The sequence below is a fragment of the Bufo bufo genome, chromosome 6 (assembly GCF_905171765.1).
Source record: "Bufo bufo chromosome 6, aBufBuf1.1, whole genome shotgun sequence".
NCBI classification, from domain to species: Eukaryota; Metazoa; Chordata; class Amphibia; order Anura; family Bufonidae; genus Bufo; species Bufo bufo.
This window is the reverse complement of record NC_053394.1, coordinates 48,232,618-48,245,306: the sequence shown is the minus strand read 5'-3', so window position 1 is coordinate 48,245,306 and position 12,689 is coordinate 48,232,618. Positions and strand designations below refer to the sequence as shown.

Sequence of the window (12,689 nt, the reverse complement as noted above, 5' to 3'; positions counted from 1 at the left end):
TGGCTCCGCACGGCCAGGCGGACACCAAAACGACTTTTTTTTCATGTCCGTGGATCCTCCAAAAATCAAGGAAGACCCACGGACGAAAAAACGGTCACGGATCACGGAAAAACGGGACCCGTTTTTGCGGACCGCAAAAAAATACGTTCGTGTGCAGGAGGCCTTACAAAGATTGTTTTCTTCTTTGTGTAGGTTTAGGTGAACCAGGTGGTGGGGGTGCCACAAGATTAGCTCGCACAGGGCGCCTGAACACCTAAGGCCAGCCCTGGCTACTAGAGAGGGGTCGTTGATCCAGGGAGTTATTCTGATTGCCTGATTGGAGTGGGGAAGAAATTTTTTATTCCCCTAAAGTGAGGAAAATTGGCTTCTACCTCAGTTTTTTTGCCTTCCTCTGGATGAACTTGCAGGATGACGGGCCGAACTGGATGGACAAATGTCTTTTTTCGGCCTTATGTACTATGTTACTGCTGTCATTTCACCAGGAACGTTTCCCATTATCAGGACAGGAGCAGTGGTCTCGAGATCTGGGCCCCTCAACCGATTCACAGTGGTCGAAGGTGCTATTTATAAGCCCCTCGTTATCATTGTGCGAGACGCACAGACTATCACAACTATATTTGATACATAGAGTCTATAAGGTCTGGTATGGTGCGGTTCAGGGGAGGGAGGGTGGGTTTGCTTACTGTACAAGTTCTGTCTTTGACAATTGCTGTACCCAACTGGGTATATATTTATCTTTACAAATGACAATGTGCTACTGTCTTTATTTCTTGTTTATGTATAAAACCAATAAAAATTATTTGATAAAAAAAAAAAAATACAAAAATACCCTCGGTCGGGTCCCTGCAGGCGTTCCCATGCAGCAGGGGATGTCCCGCCACATGCGTTCCACATACCAGAAGTTGCATCCCACAACTTCCAGTTCGTGCACAGAGCACGCCGAGAAAACTAAACCCACCCTCTGCAAACTGCTCCAGGCCGGGAACACCGGCCCGACAGAACACATGCAGAACCCAGAAGGATTGGCCCCAGACTTAGCAGGCGACTCCTAGTGAAGTCTGAATCCACACCAGGTAACCCTATAAATGCTACACCTGATCCTAGCTCTCCACATAGACGTCCTATCCATAGGACAGGAAACAGGAACTGGTGGTATAGGGGCAGAGCCCCTCCTTAAGAACTCTCCACGAAAGTTCCTTTTTCCTGTTCTGGATGGGGGCAGTCTCTCAAGGGTACTGTCATGGGCGTAAGGGAAAATCGTAACTAATCCTAGCAATGAACTGAATTCCAATACGACAGAAGTACTGGAGGTTGCTTTCTTCACCCAGTTTCCCAGGTCGGTACACCAGGAAGGACACCATTGATTACTCTATTTTTTGCTCCATAAGACGCACTTTTATTCCCCCAAAAGTGAGTGTGTGTGTGTGGGGTAGTGGCAGTGCGTCTTATAAAGCATATACACAATAGGACCGGGGAGCAGCGAATATTTTCACCACTCTCTGGTCTTCTGCCGGTGCTGCACTATGCTCTGTCCTGAATGCGTAGAGCGACAGAACGCGCACTGGACCGGACGCTGTGTGATGTCAGGTTGCAGTGCAGCACTGCAGAAGGGTGCCCTAGATCTCCTGAGAGGTTTGGGGGTCTGATCTGATGTCTGATCTCTTAGGTGCGTCTTATTGAGGGGAAAAATAAGGCAACTTCAAATCGGAAACTCCCCACGTTAAATTCACATAGGAGATAATAAAGGATGCCAACTAAGGGAGCTGTCATGATTAAAGGGACACTGACAGGCGAAATCAGCATATATAGTTAGATATATCACATTACAGGTCTTATAGAGTCTTTTAAAAGCATATAAGTATCCCCCCTGTCCACCTTATAAAGAGCGAAATATAAAGTTTTATAACCTGCTTCTCCTGTCAGCAATCTGCCCAAGGGGCGGCGTTTCATGTGAAAATGCGCCCAGCCAGCCTTCCCAACTGCCGTTCTTAAGCCCCGCCCAGCTCATCATTATTCACTTCGCTGGGCGGCGGCTAGAACTCTCCCCAGTCCCGATCCTACGCCTGCGCAATTCAATCCTCCCGGCATCGTTCATGCCCAATCTTCTGCGCCCCGCCGTTAGATCGCGCCTGCGTACACACACCAGCCTGCGTCTTCGAGGCAGCTGCAGCCTCAGCCATGCACTGTACAGAGCAGCGCTTCAGAGCGCTGCTCACTCACATCATATAAGGGGTTAATTATAGTGCGTCCGACGGCACGGCGGGGCGCAGAAGATTGGGCATGAACGATGCCCGGAGGATTGAATTGCGCAGGATCGGGGAGAGTTCTAGCCGCCGCCCAGCGAAGTGAATAATGATGAGGGCTTAAGAACGGCAGATGGGAAGGCTGGCTGGGCGCATTTTCACATGAAACGCCGCCCCTTGGGCAGATTGCTGAACGGAGAAGCAGGTTATAAAACTTTATATTTCGCTCTTTATAAGGTGGACAGGGGGGATACTTATATGCTTTTAAAAGACTCTATAAGACCTGTAATGTGATATATCTAACTATATATGCTGATTTCGCCTGTCAGTGTCCCTTTAAATCAAATTACCGGCAGGACTAATTCCCACTTTCCAGGAGGTCCCTCAAGACTGCACCACTGGAGCTATAAAAAATTAAAGGGGTTTTCCAAGTTTTTTTTTTTTTTATACGGATGACCCATCCTGTGGATAGGTCATCAGTATCTGGTGGGGGTCCGACACCTGGGACCATCGCCAATCAGCTGTTTGAGAAGGCAGTGGCGCCACGGCTTTCTCCAGCTTTTCATAGGCCATGTAATGTCACATTCATCGGTCACATGGCCTAGACGCTGCTCAGCCCCAATGAAGTGAATAGAGTCAAGTTGTGATACCATTCATAACCACTTGCTCCTTGTTCACCGTGCTGGAAAAATATTTTTATATTCTAATAGTTTGGACATTTTCAGACGTGGCAATACCCATTAGGTTTAGTTTATTATGTAAAATTGGAAAATGGTTTGCTTTGAATTTTTAAAGGGGTTATCCAAATTTTGATACTGATGGCCTATCCTCAGAATAGGTTATCAATATCAGATTGGCGGGGATCCAACTCCCAACACTCCCTCCGATCAGCTTTTTTAAAAGGCTGCTGCATTCACTGGAGCTCTGGAGAGCACTGCTCTCTCCTTGCAGCTTACCAAGCACAGCGCTGTCCCTTAGATAGCAGCTGTGCTTGGTATTGCAGCTCAGCCCCATTCACTTAAATAGGACTGAGCCGTGTCTAGACCATGTGATCAATGTACGGTGACATCACTGGCCTGGAAAGAGGCCGAAGTGCTCACACAGCACCATGGCCTCTTCCAACAGCTGATCGGGTGGGGTGCCGGGAGTCGGAATCATTTCAATCAAGTGCCAAACAAAAAAACTACCATAGACAATTCAAATTCAGGTAAACATTTAAAATTTATTAAACTTTTTTGGTCAAAATAACTGAACAAATATATACAATCCTGTTGTATAGGCCTACTTGTGTTCTTTAATGTATGTGGTCAGATTTCATGGCCAAAGAGAGAAAAAAAAAAATCGCATTTGGAAATAGTGTCACAACCGATATACAAGATTTTACCACCTCCTGCTTCCATATTTTTTCTTTCATTTTTTTTATTTAAAAACTGAATTTCAGGTTTTAGCTCAGCCATATGTGAAGAGTGGCACTCTAGAGATTAATCAGGGATGAGGTACATATTTTGTTCTTGCATATTACCATAATTGACCATTGATCCTACTGAAGACTGCAGGTCGACCCATCATCTTGTCATCATGGAGGCAAAAAAACTGTCAAACTTGGTACCAGTTCCTGCTACTGAACTGTACTACTTAGCTTTAGGAAACTGACTTGAGCGTTACGTTTTTTCCCCAACAGTTAAACCCATTTGTTCGTTGTGGCTATCTTACGTTTGAAGGAAAAAGAAGGGAAAAAAAAATAAAGTTTGGCATTTGCAAATTAAATAGAAACACTGACTTGAAGTGCAATGACAGAAAAGACATGAAAAAATATATATAAAAAACCTAGAAAAATATATAAATCATAAAATAATGCACATTAGGTATGATTTTGTCAATGGTGGTCTATATATTATAACTTATGCATAATACTGTGCAAAATCCCCAAATTTTTTTTATTTTCATTCATCAGGGTCTATGTAATCTGTGTCTACTCAGTAAAGAAAAAAAAAAAAAAAAAAAAAAAAAAAAAAAAAGTTATTCAATTTTTAATGCTGACCATGCAGCAAAATAGTTTCCCCACGTGTTTCGGCTATGGCAAGTGTATTCCATAAAGGAACTGCGGCTAAATTTTCTTCTGAATAATTGCACATTTGGAATGCAACATATCGTAAAGAAAAGCAAAATATAGGTCTGTAACGCCTTCACGTCTGTAGGAGCCGACCAAGGAACATGCAAATGAAAAAAAATGTAAAAGACTGAATACGTAAGACCAAATTTAAAAACACTTTTTTATACTTTGTTATTTTATTAAGTGGTTTCCACAAGGAGGTGTGGTTAATTAATACAGTAAGTATACACTGGACAAAAAAATAAAATAAAACATGAAAAACATAAACTTAAGCCCAGTTTTAAGTGCCAAAATGTAAAAATATCTAAGAAAAGGCCAGAGAAGGAATGTTACAGGCATTAACACTATGCATGTTAAGACCCAATTAATGTAAAGCAGAGGGGGAAAAAAAAAAGAAATTCTGTTTTCCCTGCGGTAACTGTATTGGTCTATGAAATGGGAGAAAGGCCTAGAGTGACTTCCATGTTGAGCACCAGCCTCAATCAGATCTGCACTTTGAGAAATGGACACTGGGCCCTGTCTTCCACCCCACTGATAGCACAGCGCTGCCGTGAAAGAAAATCCAGGTCAGCTTCTACAATTATTTTTTTCCTTTTTTTTTAGTTATTCTTTTCTACAGAGGGAAGTGCATCCATGCTCTTTACTGGAAGGACAGCGAGATCTGATCTTTTACAGATAAACTAGGTTTAACTATGCAAGAACAAGACTTCGCCCTCAAAAAAATAAGAACATAAAAAAAAAAAAAAAAGAAGAAAAAAAAAATGCCATCTTTAATTAATTTTGTCCTGAAATATATACAAATTATTGGTGGCAGCAACAGTGATAATATTTTCATTTGGGTGCCATGCAGTGTGTAGAATCTTTTTGTTGAAATCTAGGCTGTCAACGTTGATCTCGTCTTTCTTCCTCTTACCGCCGGTACAGACTTTCCTTGGCTTTAAAATGGCACGAGGTTTGCTACTCTCTCTAGATGCTTCCAAGGTGATATCCCGGCGGGTGTTTCTGTCAAACATTCTGAAGAAGTTGTTGTAAGAGCCAGTCATAATCGCACTGGTGAAAGACACATAAAAAAGGATCATGAGTGGGGGCAAGACCTTACACATTGCATTTTTTTTTTTTTAAATCAGATAGTTTTTTATTGACAGAGAATCAAGATGATCTTACATCAGTCATACAGCTTGACCATCATACATTGCAAATAAATTGTTGAAGACAACTCATTGTGTACGGTCATAGTTTCATCGATTACAAAAGTAAAATACACAAAAACTGTGAAAATAACCCCTAATCACCTCAGAATAGGTCATCAAGATCAGATCAGCAGGGTCCGACACCCAGCACTCCCTGCTGATCAACTGTTAGAGGAGGCCGGGCACACAGTGAGCCCTGCAGTCTCTTCCTAGGCCATGTGATGTCACCGTACAATGGTCACATGACCGAATTGCAGCTCAGCACCATTGAGGTGAATGGGGCTGAGCTGCAATGCCAAGCAAAGCCGCTGTACAACATACTGAGTTGTGTTTGGAAGGCTGGCTGTGCCCCCCACAACTACAGGGAGCATGGTGGCGACTCCCTGCGAAACAGATGATCAGCATGGTGCTAGGCCTGAGGATAGGTCATCATTACCCATTTTTAAAATGGTTATCAAATAATATATAAACAAAAGGCAATACATTGTTCACTAATTGCAAACCTTGATATTAAAAGGGGTCGTCCAGTGGGAATATTTTTAGGAAAAAGCTGAGGTGGGTTAAAAAACAAAAAAAAACATCATAGCAACATATTAAAAGTTTTGATTGGTGGGGGTCTGAGTGCTGAGGAGAGAAGTGCAGCCATCTCCAGGCTTTTCCTGTGTGCCGAGGAGACAAGCCCACGAGGAAGAGAATTATCCACTAAATGCTGCCGGCTCTACCCTACTCTGCTTCGGTACCAGGTAGTTTGCTTTTCGCTGCTGATATAGGACCTCCCTCAATGCTGGAAGCTGCGTAGTGATGATTCTCTCGGATCTTAGCTTGCTCTGAACCTCCTCGAATGTGGTACCAAAAAAGTACTATGTACTATATGAAAGTCTAACCTAGTAGATAACGGATTAGAGCCAAGCCAGAACCAGTGAACAGATGCTTTTGAAGTCATTACTTTTGTTTTAACCCACTGAGCCCTTTCCTAAAAATTATTCCGCACTGTACAACTGTTTGGAGAAAATGCTCGGTAACAAACCTGTCAGATCCATTCCAGCAGCATTCAAACTTGTCAAAAATGCAGTCATTTTCATAGAGAGAACAAAGCTTACTTCGAAGATATTCATGAACCTAATAAAAATAAAAAAAATAAACATGCATGAATACATCTTATTTATTAACCCCTTAGGGCTCTTTCACACAAGTGGATGCCGTGCGTGGAATCCTCTGAGTGTAAGATAGCCAAGCACCGCTCTGGACAGCAGAGACCCGAGCCGCACAGAACAAGGGCTGCTTTTATTTTTACACTGCTAGGCAGAAGCTTCAGCCTAGCAGTGTTCCCGGTGACTTCACCGGCACTAATGGGCAGGCTTTAGCAATACCCTTGCAGTTTTACAGGCTAGGGCAGTGCTAAAGCCCTCCCATTAATGCCAGTGATGTCACTAGGCTCACCGCTAGGTGGATGCCTCTGTCTAGCATTCCCATGGTGAGACCCAGTACATCAACGGATCTGCTGAAAAAGCCTTTAGCCTGCGCAATTCAGTGAAGGGCAAGGAAGAGCATCGGAGCATGAAATGCTCTGTTGCTCATATTAGGGGGGCTGCCTGGGTGAAGGGGATATTTCTGGGTTCAGCTCTGGACCCAGACAACCTATTTTTTTTTACTTTTTTCATCCTCCAAGAGCTACGTTTCTATTTTACCATCTATGTAGAGATATATATTAAATATTTTTAGGCGTTCATTTTTCAGCACAAACAAGGGAGTCCGTCACCACAATTTGACAATATAAACTGCTTACATGGCGCTCTAGCACAACTACACAAGATTCCAATGGTACCCTTCCTTTTATTCTTCTGACTTCAACAGCTGAAAAAACAGATGTTTAATCCATATGCAAATGAGGGCTCACAAGTTCCCAGGGACGAGGTTCTTGTTGTAGGTGCCCAGGCTGCTCTGCCTTCTTTTAATATTACCCCTCCCCAGCCTCTTGCTGGTCCCGCCCTGTATGGCCGTTTTATCATCTCAAGTACCGGCCGAGATCCGGCACATGCGCAGTTTACCCCCAGCCCGGGCATGCGCACAGTGAAGGGGATATACTTACCTCTCTCTCGTTCTGCTTGCCTCCGCTCCACCCCCTCCATGCTGGTTTTGCGCCGTTCGCCGGCGCACAACATGGAACGATGCCCAAAATGGGCATTGCAGTGCGCATGCCTGGGCCGACAGTGAACTGTTCCGGATCTCGGGATGATGAAACGGCCATACAGGGCGGGACCAACAAGAGGCTGGGCCCATTAATTTATATTGTCAAATTGTGGTGAGACTCCCTTCAACCCCGGGCCTTTTGTTTCACCTTCCTGCCCAGGCCATTTATTGCAAATCTGACATGTGTCACTTTATGTGGTGATAACTTTAAAACGCTTTTACTTATCCAGGCCATTCTAAGATTGTTTTCTCGTCACATATTGTACTTCAAGACAGTGGTAAAAATAAGTAAAAAAAACAACAAACATTTTTACTCAAAATACAAAATTTAGCAAAAATTTAAAAAAATTGGCAAATTTCCAAATTTAAATTTTTCTACTTTTAGAATAGATAGTAATTCCTTCAAAAATAGTAATTACTTTACATTCCCCATAAGTCTACTTCATGTTTGGATCATTTTAAAAATGACATTTTATTTTTTGAGGATGTTAGAAGGCTTAGAAGTTTAAAAAGTGGGTTTTGGAAATTTTCCGAAAAATTTCAAGATTTGCTTCTAAAAGGACCAGTTCAGGTCTGAAGTCACTTTGTGAGGCTTACATAATAGAAACCACCCAAAAATGACCCCATTTTACAAACTACACCCCTCAAGGTATACAAAACTGATTTTACAAACTTTGTTAACCCTTTAGGTGTTCCACAAGAATTGATGGAAAATGGAGATGAAATTTCAGAATTTCAAATTTTTGGGCAGATTACATTTTAATCCATTTTTTCCAGTAGCAAAGCAAGGGTTAACAGCCAAATAAAACTCCATATTTATTACCCCGATTCTGTAGTTTACAGAAACACCCCACATGTGATCGTAAACTGCTGTACGGGCACACGGCAGGGCGCAGAAGGAAAGGAACGCCATATGGTTTTTGGAAGGCGAATTTAGCTGAACTGGTTTTTAGATGCCATGTCCCATTTGAAGCCCCCCTGATGCACCCTTACAGTAGAAACTCAAAAAAAAAAAAAGTGACCACATTTTGGAAACTACGGGATAAGGTGCCAGTTTTATTGGTACTATTTTGGGGTACATATGATTTTTAATTGCTCTATATTACGTTTGTGAGGCAAGGTAACAAAAAATTAAAAACAGTGCCAAAACATAATTTTTTTTTATTTTTACAGCGTTTACCTGAGGGATTAGGTCATGTGACTTTTATAGAGCAGATAGTTACGCACGTGGCAATACCTAATATGTCTACTTTTTCTTATTTAAGTTTTCCACAATAATAGCATTTTTGAAACCAAAACTGATATTTTAAGGGCCTCCATAGTCAGAGCCATAGCTTTTTTATTTTTTGACCGATTCTCTTAGGTAGGGTCTCATTTTTTGCGGGATGAGGTGATGTCTGATTGGTACTATTTTGATCACTTGCTGTTGCAATTTTTGTGATGTAATGTGACAATTTTCTTTTACAGTTTTTTTTTTTGTTCATCTGAGGGGTTAGGTCATTTATACAGCTGTTTGTTACGGACGTGGCGATACCTAATATGTATATATATTTTTTTATGTATTTCACAATAATAGTTTGGAAACAAAAAAAAAATATGTTTTAGTGTCTCCGTGTTCTGAGAGCTATAGAGCTCATTTTTTGCGGGATGAGGTGACGGTTTTATTGATACCATTTTGGGGGGCATACGCCTTTTTGATCGCTTGGTGTTGCACTTTTTGTGATGTAAGGTGACAAAAATAGCTTTTTTTACACAGTTTTAATTTTTTTATGGTGTTTATCGGACACGGTAGATCATGTGATATATTTATAGATATCGGCGCGGCGATACCTAATATGTGTGGGTTTTGTTTTTTCAGTTTTTTATTCTAAAATAAGGGGAAAGGGGCGTTTTTTTTCTTTTTTACTTTATTAATTTTATAAAAACACTTTTTTTTTACTTTACTTTATTTATGACATTCACATCTGCAATGCATTACAATACATCTGTATTGTAATGCATTGCCTGTTAGTGTATGACACTGAGTCATACACTAACAGGTTGCCTAGGAGACCCAGACTGAGGCGGGATCTCCTCGGCTCCCGTAGAAGGCAGTTCCTGATGCCGTGCAAGGCAATGGGCAGCCTCTGCACCGCATCGGGCTGCCTTGTGTCGCATCGGGTCCCCGCCACAGCAGTGCAGGGACTCTATGCGATCGTTCACCTGACACAAACCTCTCCTATGTCGCGGTCAGCGCGGACCACGGCATAGAAGAGGTTAATCCGCAGGCATCAGCTTTTATAGCGATGCCGGGGGATACAGCAGGGGCCCGGCTACCATGGACTGCCGGGCCCCTGAAGTGATGGTGCGCGCACCGGATCAGTCTTCAAATGCTTTCAGTTCACTTGCGTTGTTACGGATCCGGCGGGCACCTCCAGCAAATGGAGTGCACGACTGATCCGGACAACGCAAGTGTGAAAGAGGCCTAAGTCAAAGGTCGGGAAGGTGTTAAAGGTGTGTGAGGGCTTGATTTTTAGCTGGGCGACTTGTTTTAATTGGTATCATTTTGGGGTACATAACACTTTCTGATCACTTTTTATTCTTTTTTGTGGTGAAGAGATTTTATTTTTGCAATTTTTTTTTACATTAAAAAGCTTTTTTTTTTTGCATATGGGGGAGGGGTTTATTGGAATTCTTAAATTTTTTAGTTAAAAAAAAAAAACATTTAATAGTCTCACAAGGGGAATATAATAATAAGCAATCGCTTCTAAAGTCCATTGCAGTTTATTGCCAGAAAGGTACAGTCTGCTAGGAAATTCTGGAGACAGGCCTGCACTGGCATCGGCACCCTGTGATCTCATTTGCGGTGGCACCGATGAGACCAAGGGAGTCCGCACCCTTTGAAACAGCTTATATGCTGCGGGTGCCATTGCCTGTGGCACGTAAGGTGTTAAACAGCCCGGATCAGCGCTCCTGCCAGTTTGGGCAATTAGAGTAGGAGCGTGACTAACATTACAGCCATGCCCCCATTCTCCGTGGCACAAAAGACCCTTGCAATGCTCAGGCTGGGCCGCTGCCTTTTTACGATGGCCTAGTCTAAGGCTCCTTAGTGACCACCGTAAAAAGTCGAGTTGGTGGTCACTAAGGGGTTAAGCAAGAAACACCATCTGTATTCGTATACAAACCTGATATGTTTCTACTGGTCTGCTCTCCATGTTGAGGTCCCACACTTTGACAGACAAGTAATCTCTTGTCATCATATAGCGCCCACTGTGACTGAACTTGACATCCGATATCGAAGAGATGATTTCAGAGAAAAATGATCGGCTGCTCGGGTCTTCAGGTTCCTCAAAAACTGAAATAGAAAAAAAAAATAATATGCATATTCACACTGGAGAACTGGCCCAATGCCTTACTGCTTGATTTCTTTACTAAACATCTTTAGAATAAGGGTACTTTCACACTAGCGTTATTCTTTTCCGGCATTGAGTTCCGTCCTAGGGGCTCAATAACGGAAAATAACTGATCAGTTTTATCCCCATGCACTCTGAATGGAGAGCAATCCGTTCAGGATGCATCAGGACGTCTTCAGTTCAGTCTTTTTGCCTTTTCAGGATGGGAGATAATATCGCAGCATGCTGCAGTTTTATCTCCGTCCAAAATTCCGGAACACTTGTCCCATTGAAATGCATTAATGGCAGATCCGGCGCCGAGTGTTCCGGCAAAACGGATACGGCATTGCGGTCTGCACACACTCCGACCGAAAAAAAAAATGCCGGATCCGTTTTTTCGGATGACACCGGAGAAACGGATCCGGCATTTCAATGCATTTGTCATACGGATCAGGATCCTGATCCATCTGACAAATGCCATCAGTTTGCGTCCGTATTGCTGGATCCGGTGGGCAGTTCCGGCGACGGAACTGCCTGCCGTAATCCTCTGCAGCAAGTGTGAAAGTACTTTAAAGGGCTTCTGTCACCCCACAAAACTCTTTTTTTTTTTTTGGATAGTTATATTCCTTATAGGGCGATATAGGAGAATATAATAGTCTTACTTACTTTCATGCGGCCGATTCTTTAGAAAACGAAGTTTTAGAATATGTAAATCAGGGCTCTACCAGCAAGTAGGGCGTCTACTTGCTGGTAGCCGCAGCAGAAAACCGCCCCCTCGCCGTGTTGATTGACAGGGCCAGCCGTGATCTCCTCCTCCGGCCGGCCCTGTCAGTATTTAAAAAAATCGCGCGCCTCTGGTTATTCGGCGCAGGCGCTCTGAGATGAGGAGGCTCGTCTCCTCAGCACTCCCTCAGTATCGCCGATGACGTCTTCTCTTTCGGTGATGTCATCGGCGCAGGCGCACTGAGGGAGTGCTGAGGAGACGAGCCTCCTCATCTCAGAGCGCCTGCGCCGAATGAACAGAGGCGTGCGATTTTTGAAATACTGACAGAGCCGGCCGGAGGAGATCACGGCTGGCCCTGTCAATCAACACGGCGAGGGGGCGGTTTTCTGCTGCGGCTACCAGCAAGTAGACGCCCTACTTGCTGGTAGAGCCCTGATTTACATATTATAAAACTTCGTTTTCTAAAGAAACGGCCGCATGAAAGTAAGACTATTATATTCTCCTATATCGCGCTATAAGGAATATAACTATCCAAAAAAAAAAATAATGAGTTTTGTGGGGTGACAGAAACCCTTTAAGTAGTAGACTATGGTCCAGATTTATCATTAGCGCAAGTCAAAAAAAGTTTAAAAAAGTGGCAAATTTTTGCGCAATCGCTAAAACTACGTAAACATTTGAGACTTTTATTGGCGCTGCGCTATGCTCGCCAGTTTTCTGAAAGTGGGCGTGTTTTCTTATGTAAATGAATCTCTAGACAGAATTACTATTGCGACAATTTAAAAAGTCGCAAAAAATTGCGCAATTTCACTCCAGTGAGGACAATGCTTATCTTATGCGACTTTTTAATAGAACATGCAA

The 12,689-nt window shown here is 42.9% G+C and overlaps 1 protein-coding gene across 1 annotated transcript in view; it reads right to left on the bottom strand.

The window, feature by feature from the left end:
- Positions 1 to 4,759: 4,759 nt before the first annotated feature.
- The window catches only part of PPP2R2D (protein phosphatase 2 regulatory subunit Bdelta), a 53,662-nt gene continuing 45,732 nt past the window's right edge, over positions 4,760 to 12,689 (bottom strand). The window contains exons 8-10 of the mRNA XM_040435102.1: positions 10,901 to 11,070; positions 6,574 to 6,665; positions 4,760 to 5,406 (exon numbers count right to left, since the gene is read on the bottom strand). Of these exons, the coding sequence (XP_040291036.1) occupies positions 5,127 to 5,406; positions 6,574 to 6,665; positions 10,901 to 11,070 (542 nt within the window). The 3' untranslated portion in view covers positions 4,760 to 5,126. The remainder of the gene's footprint in view (positions 5,407 to 6,573; positions 6,666 to 10,900; positions 11,071 to 12,689) is intronic.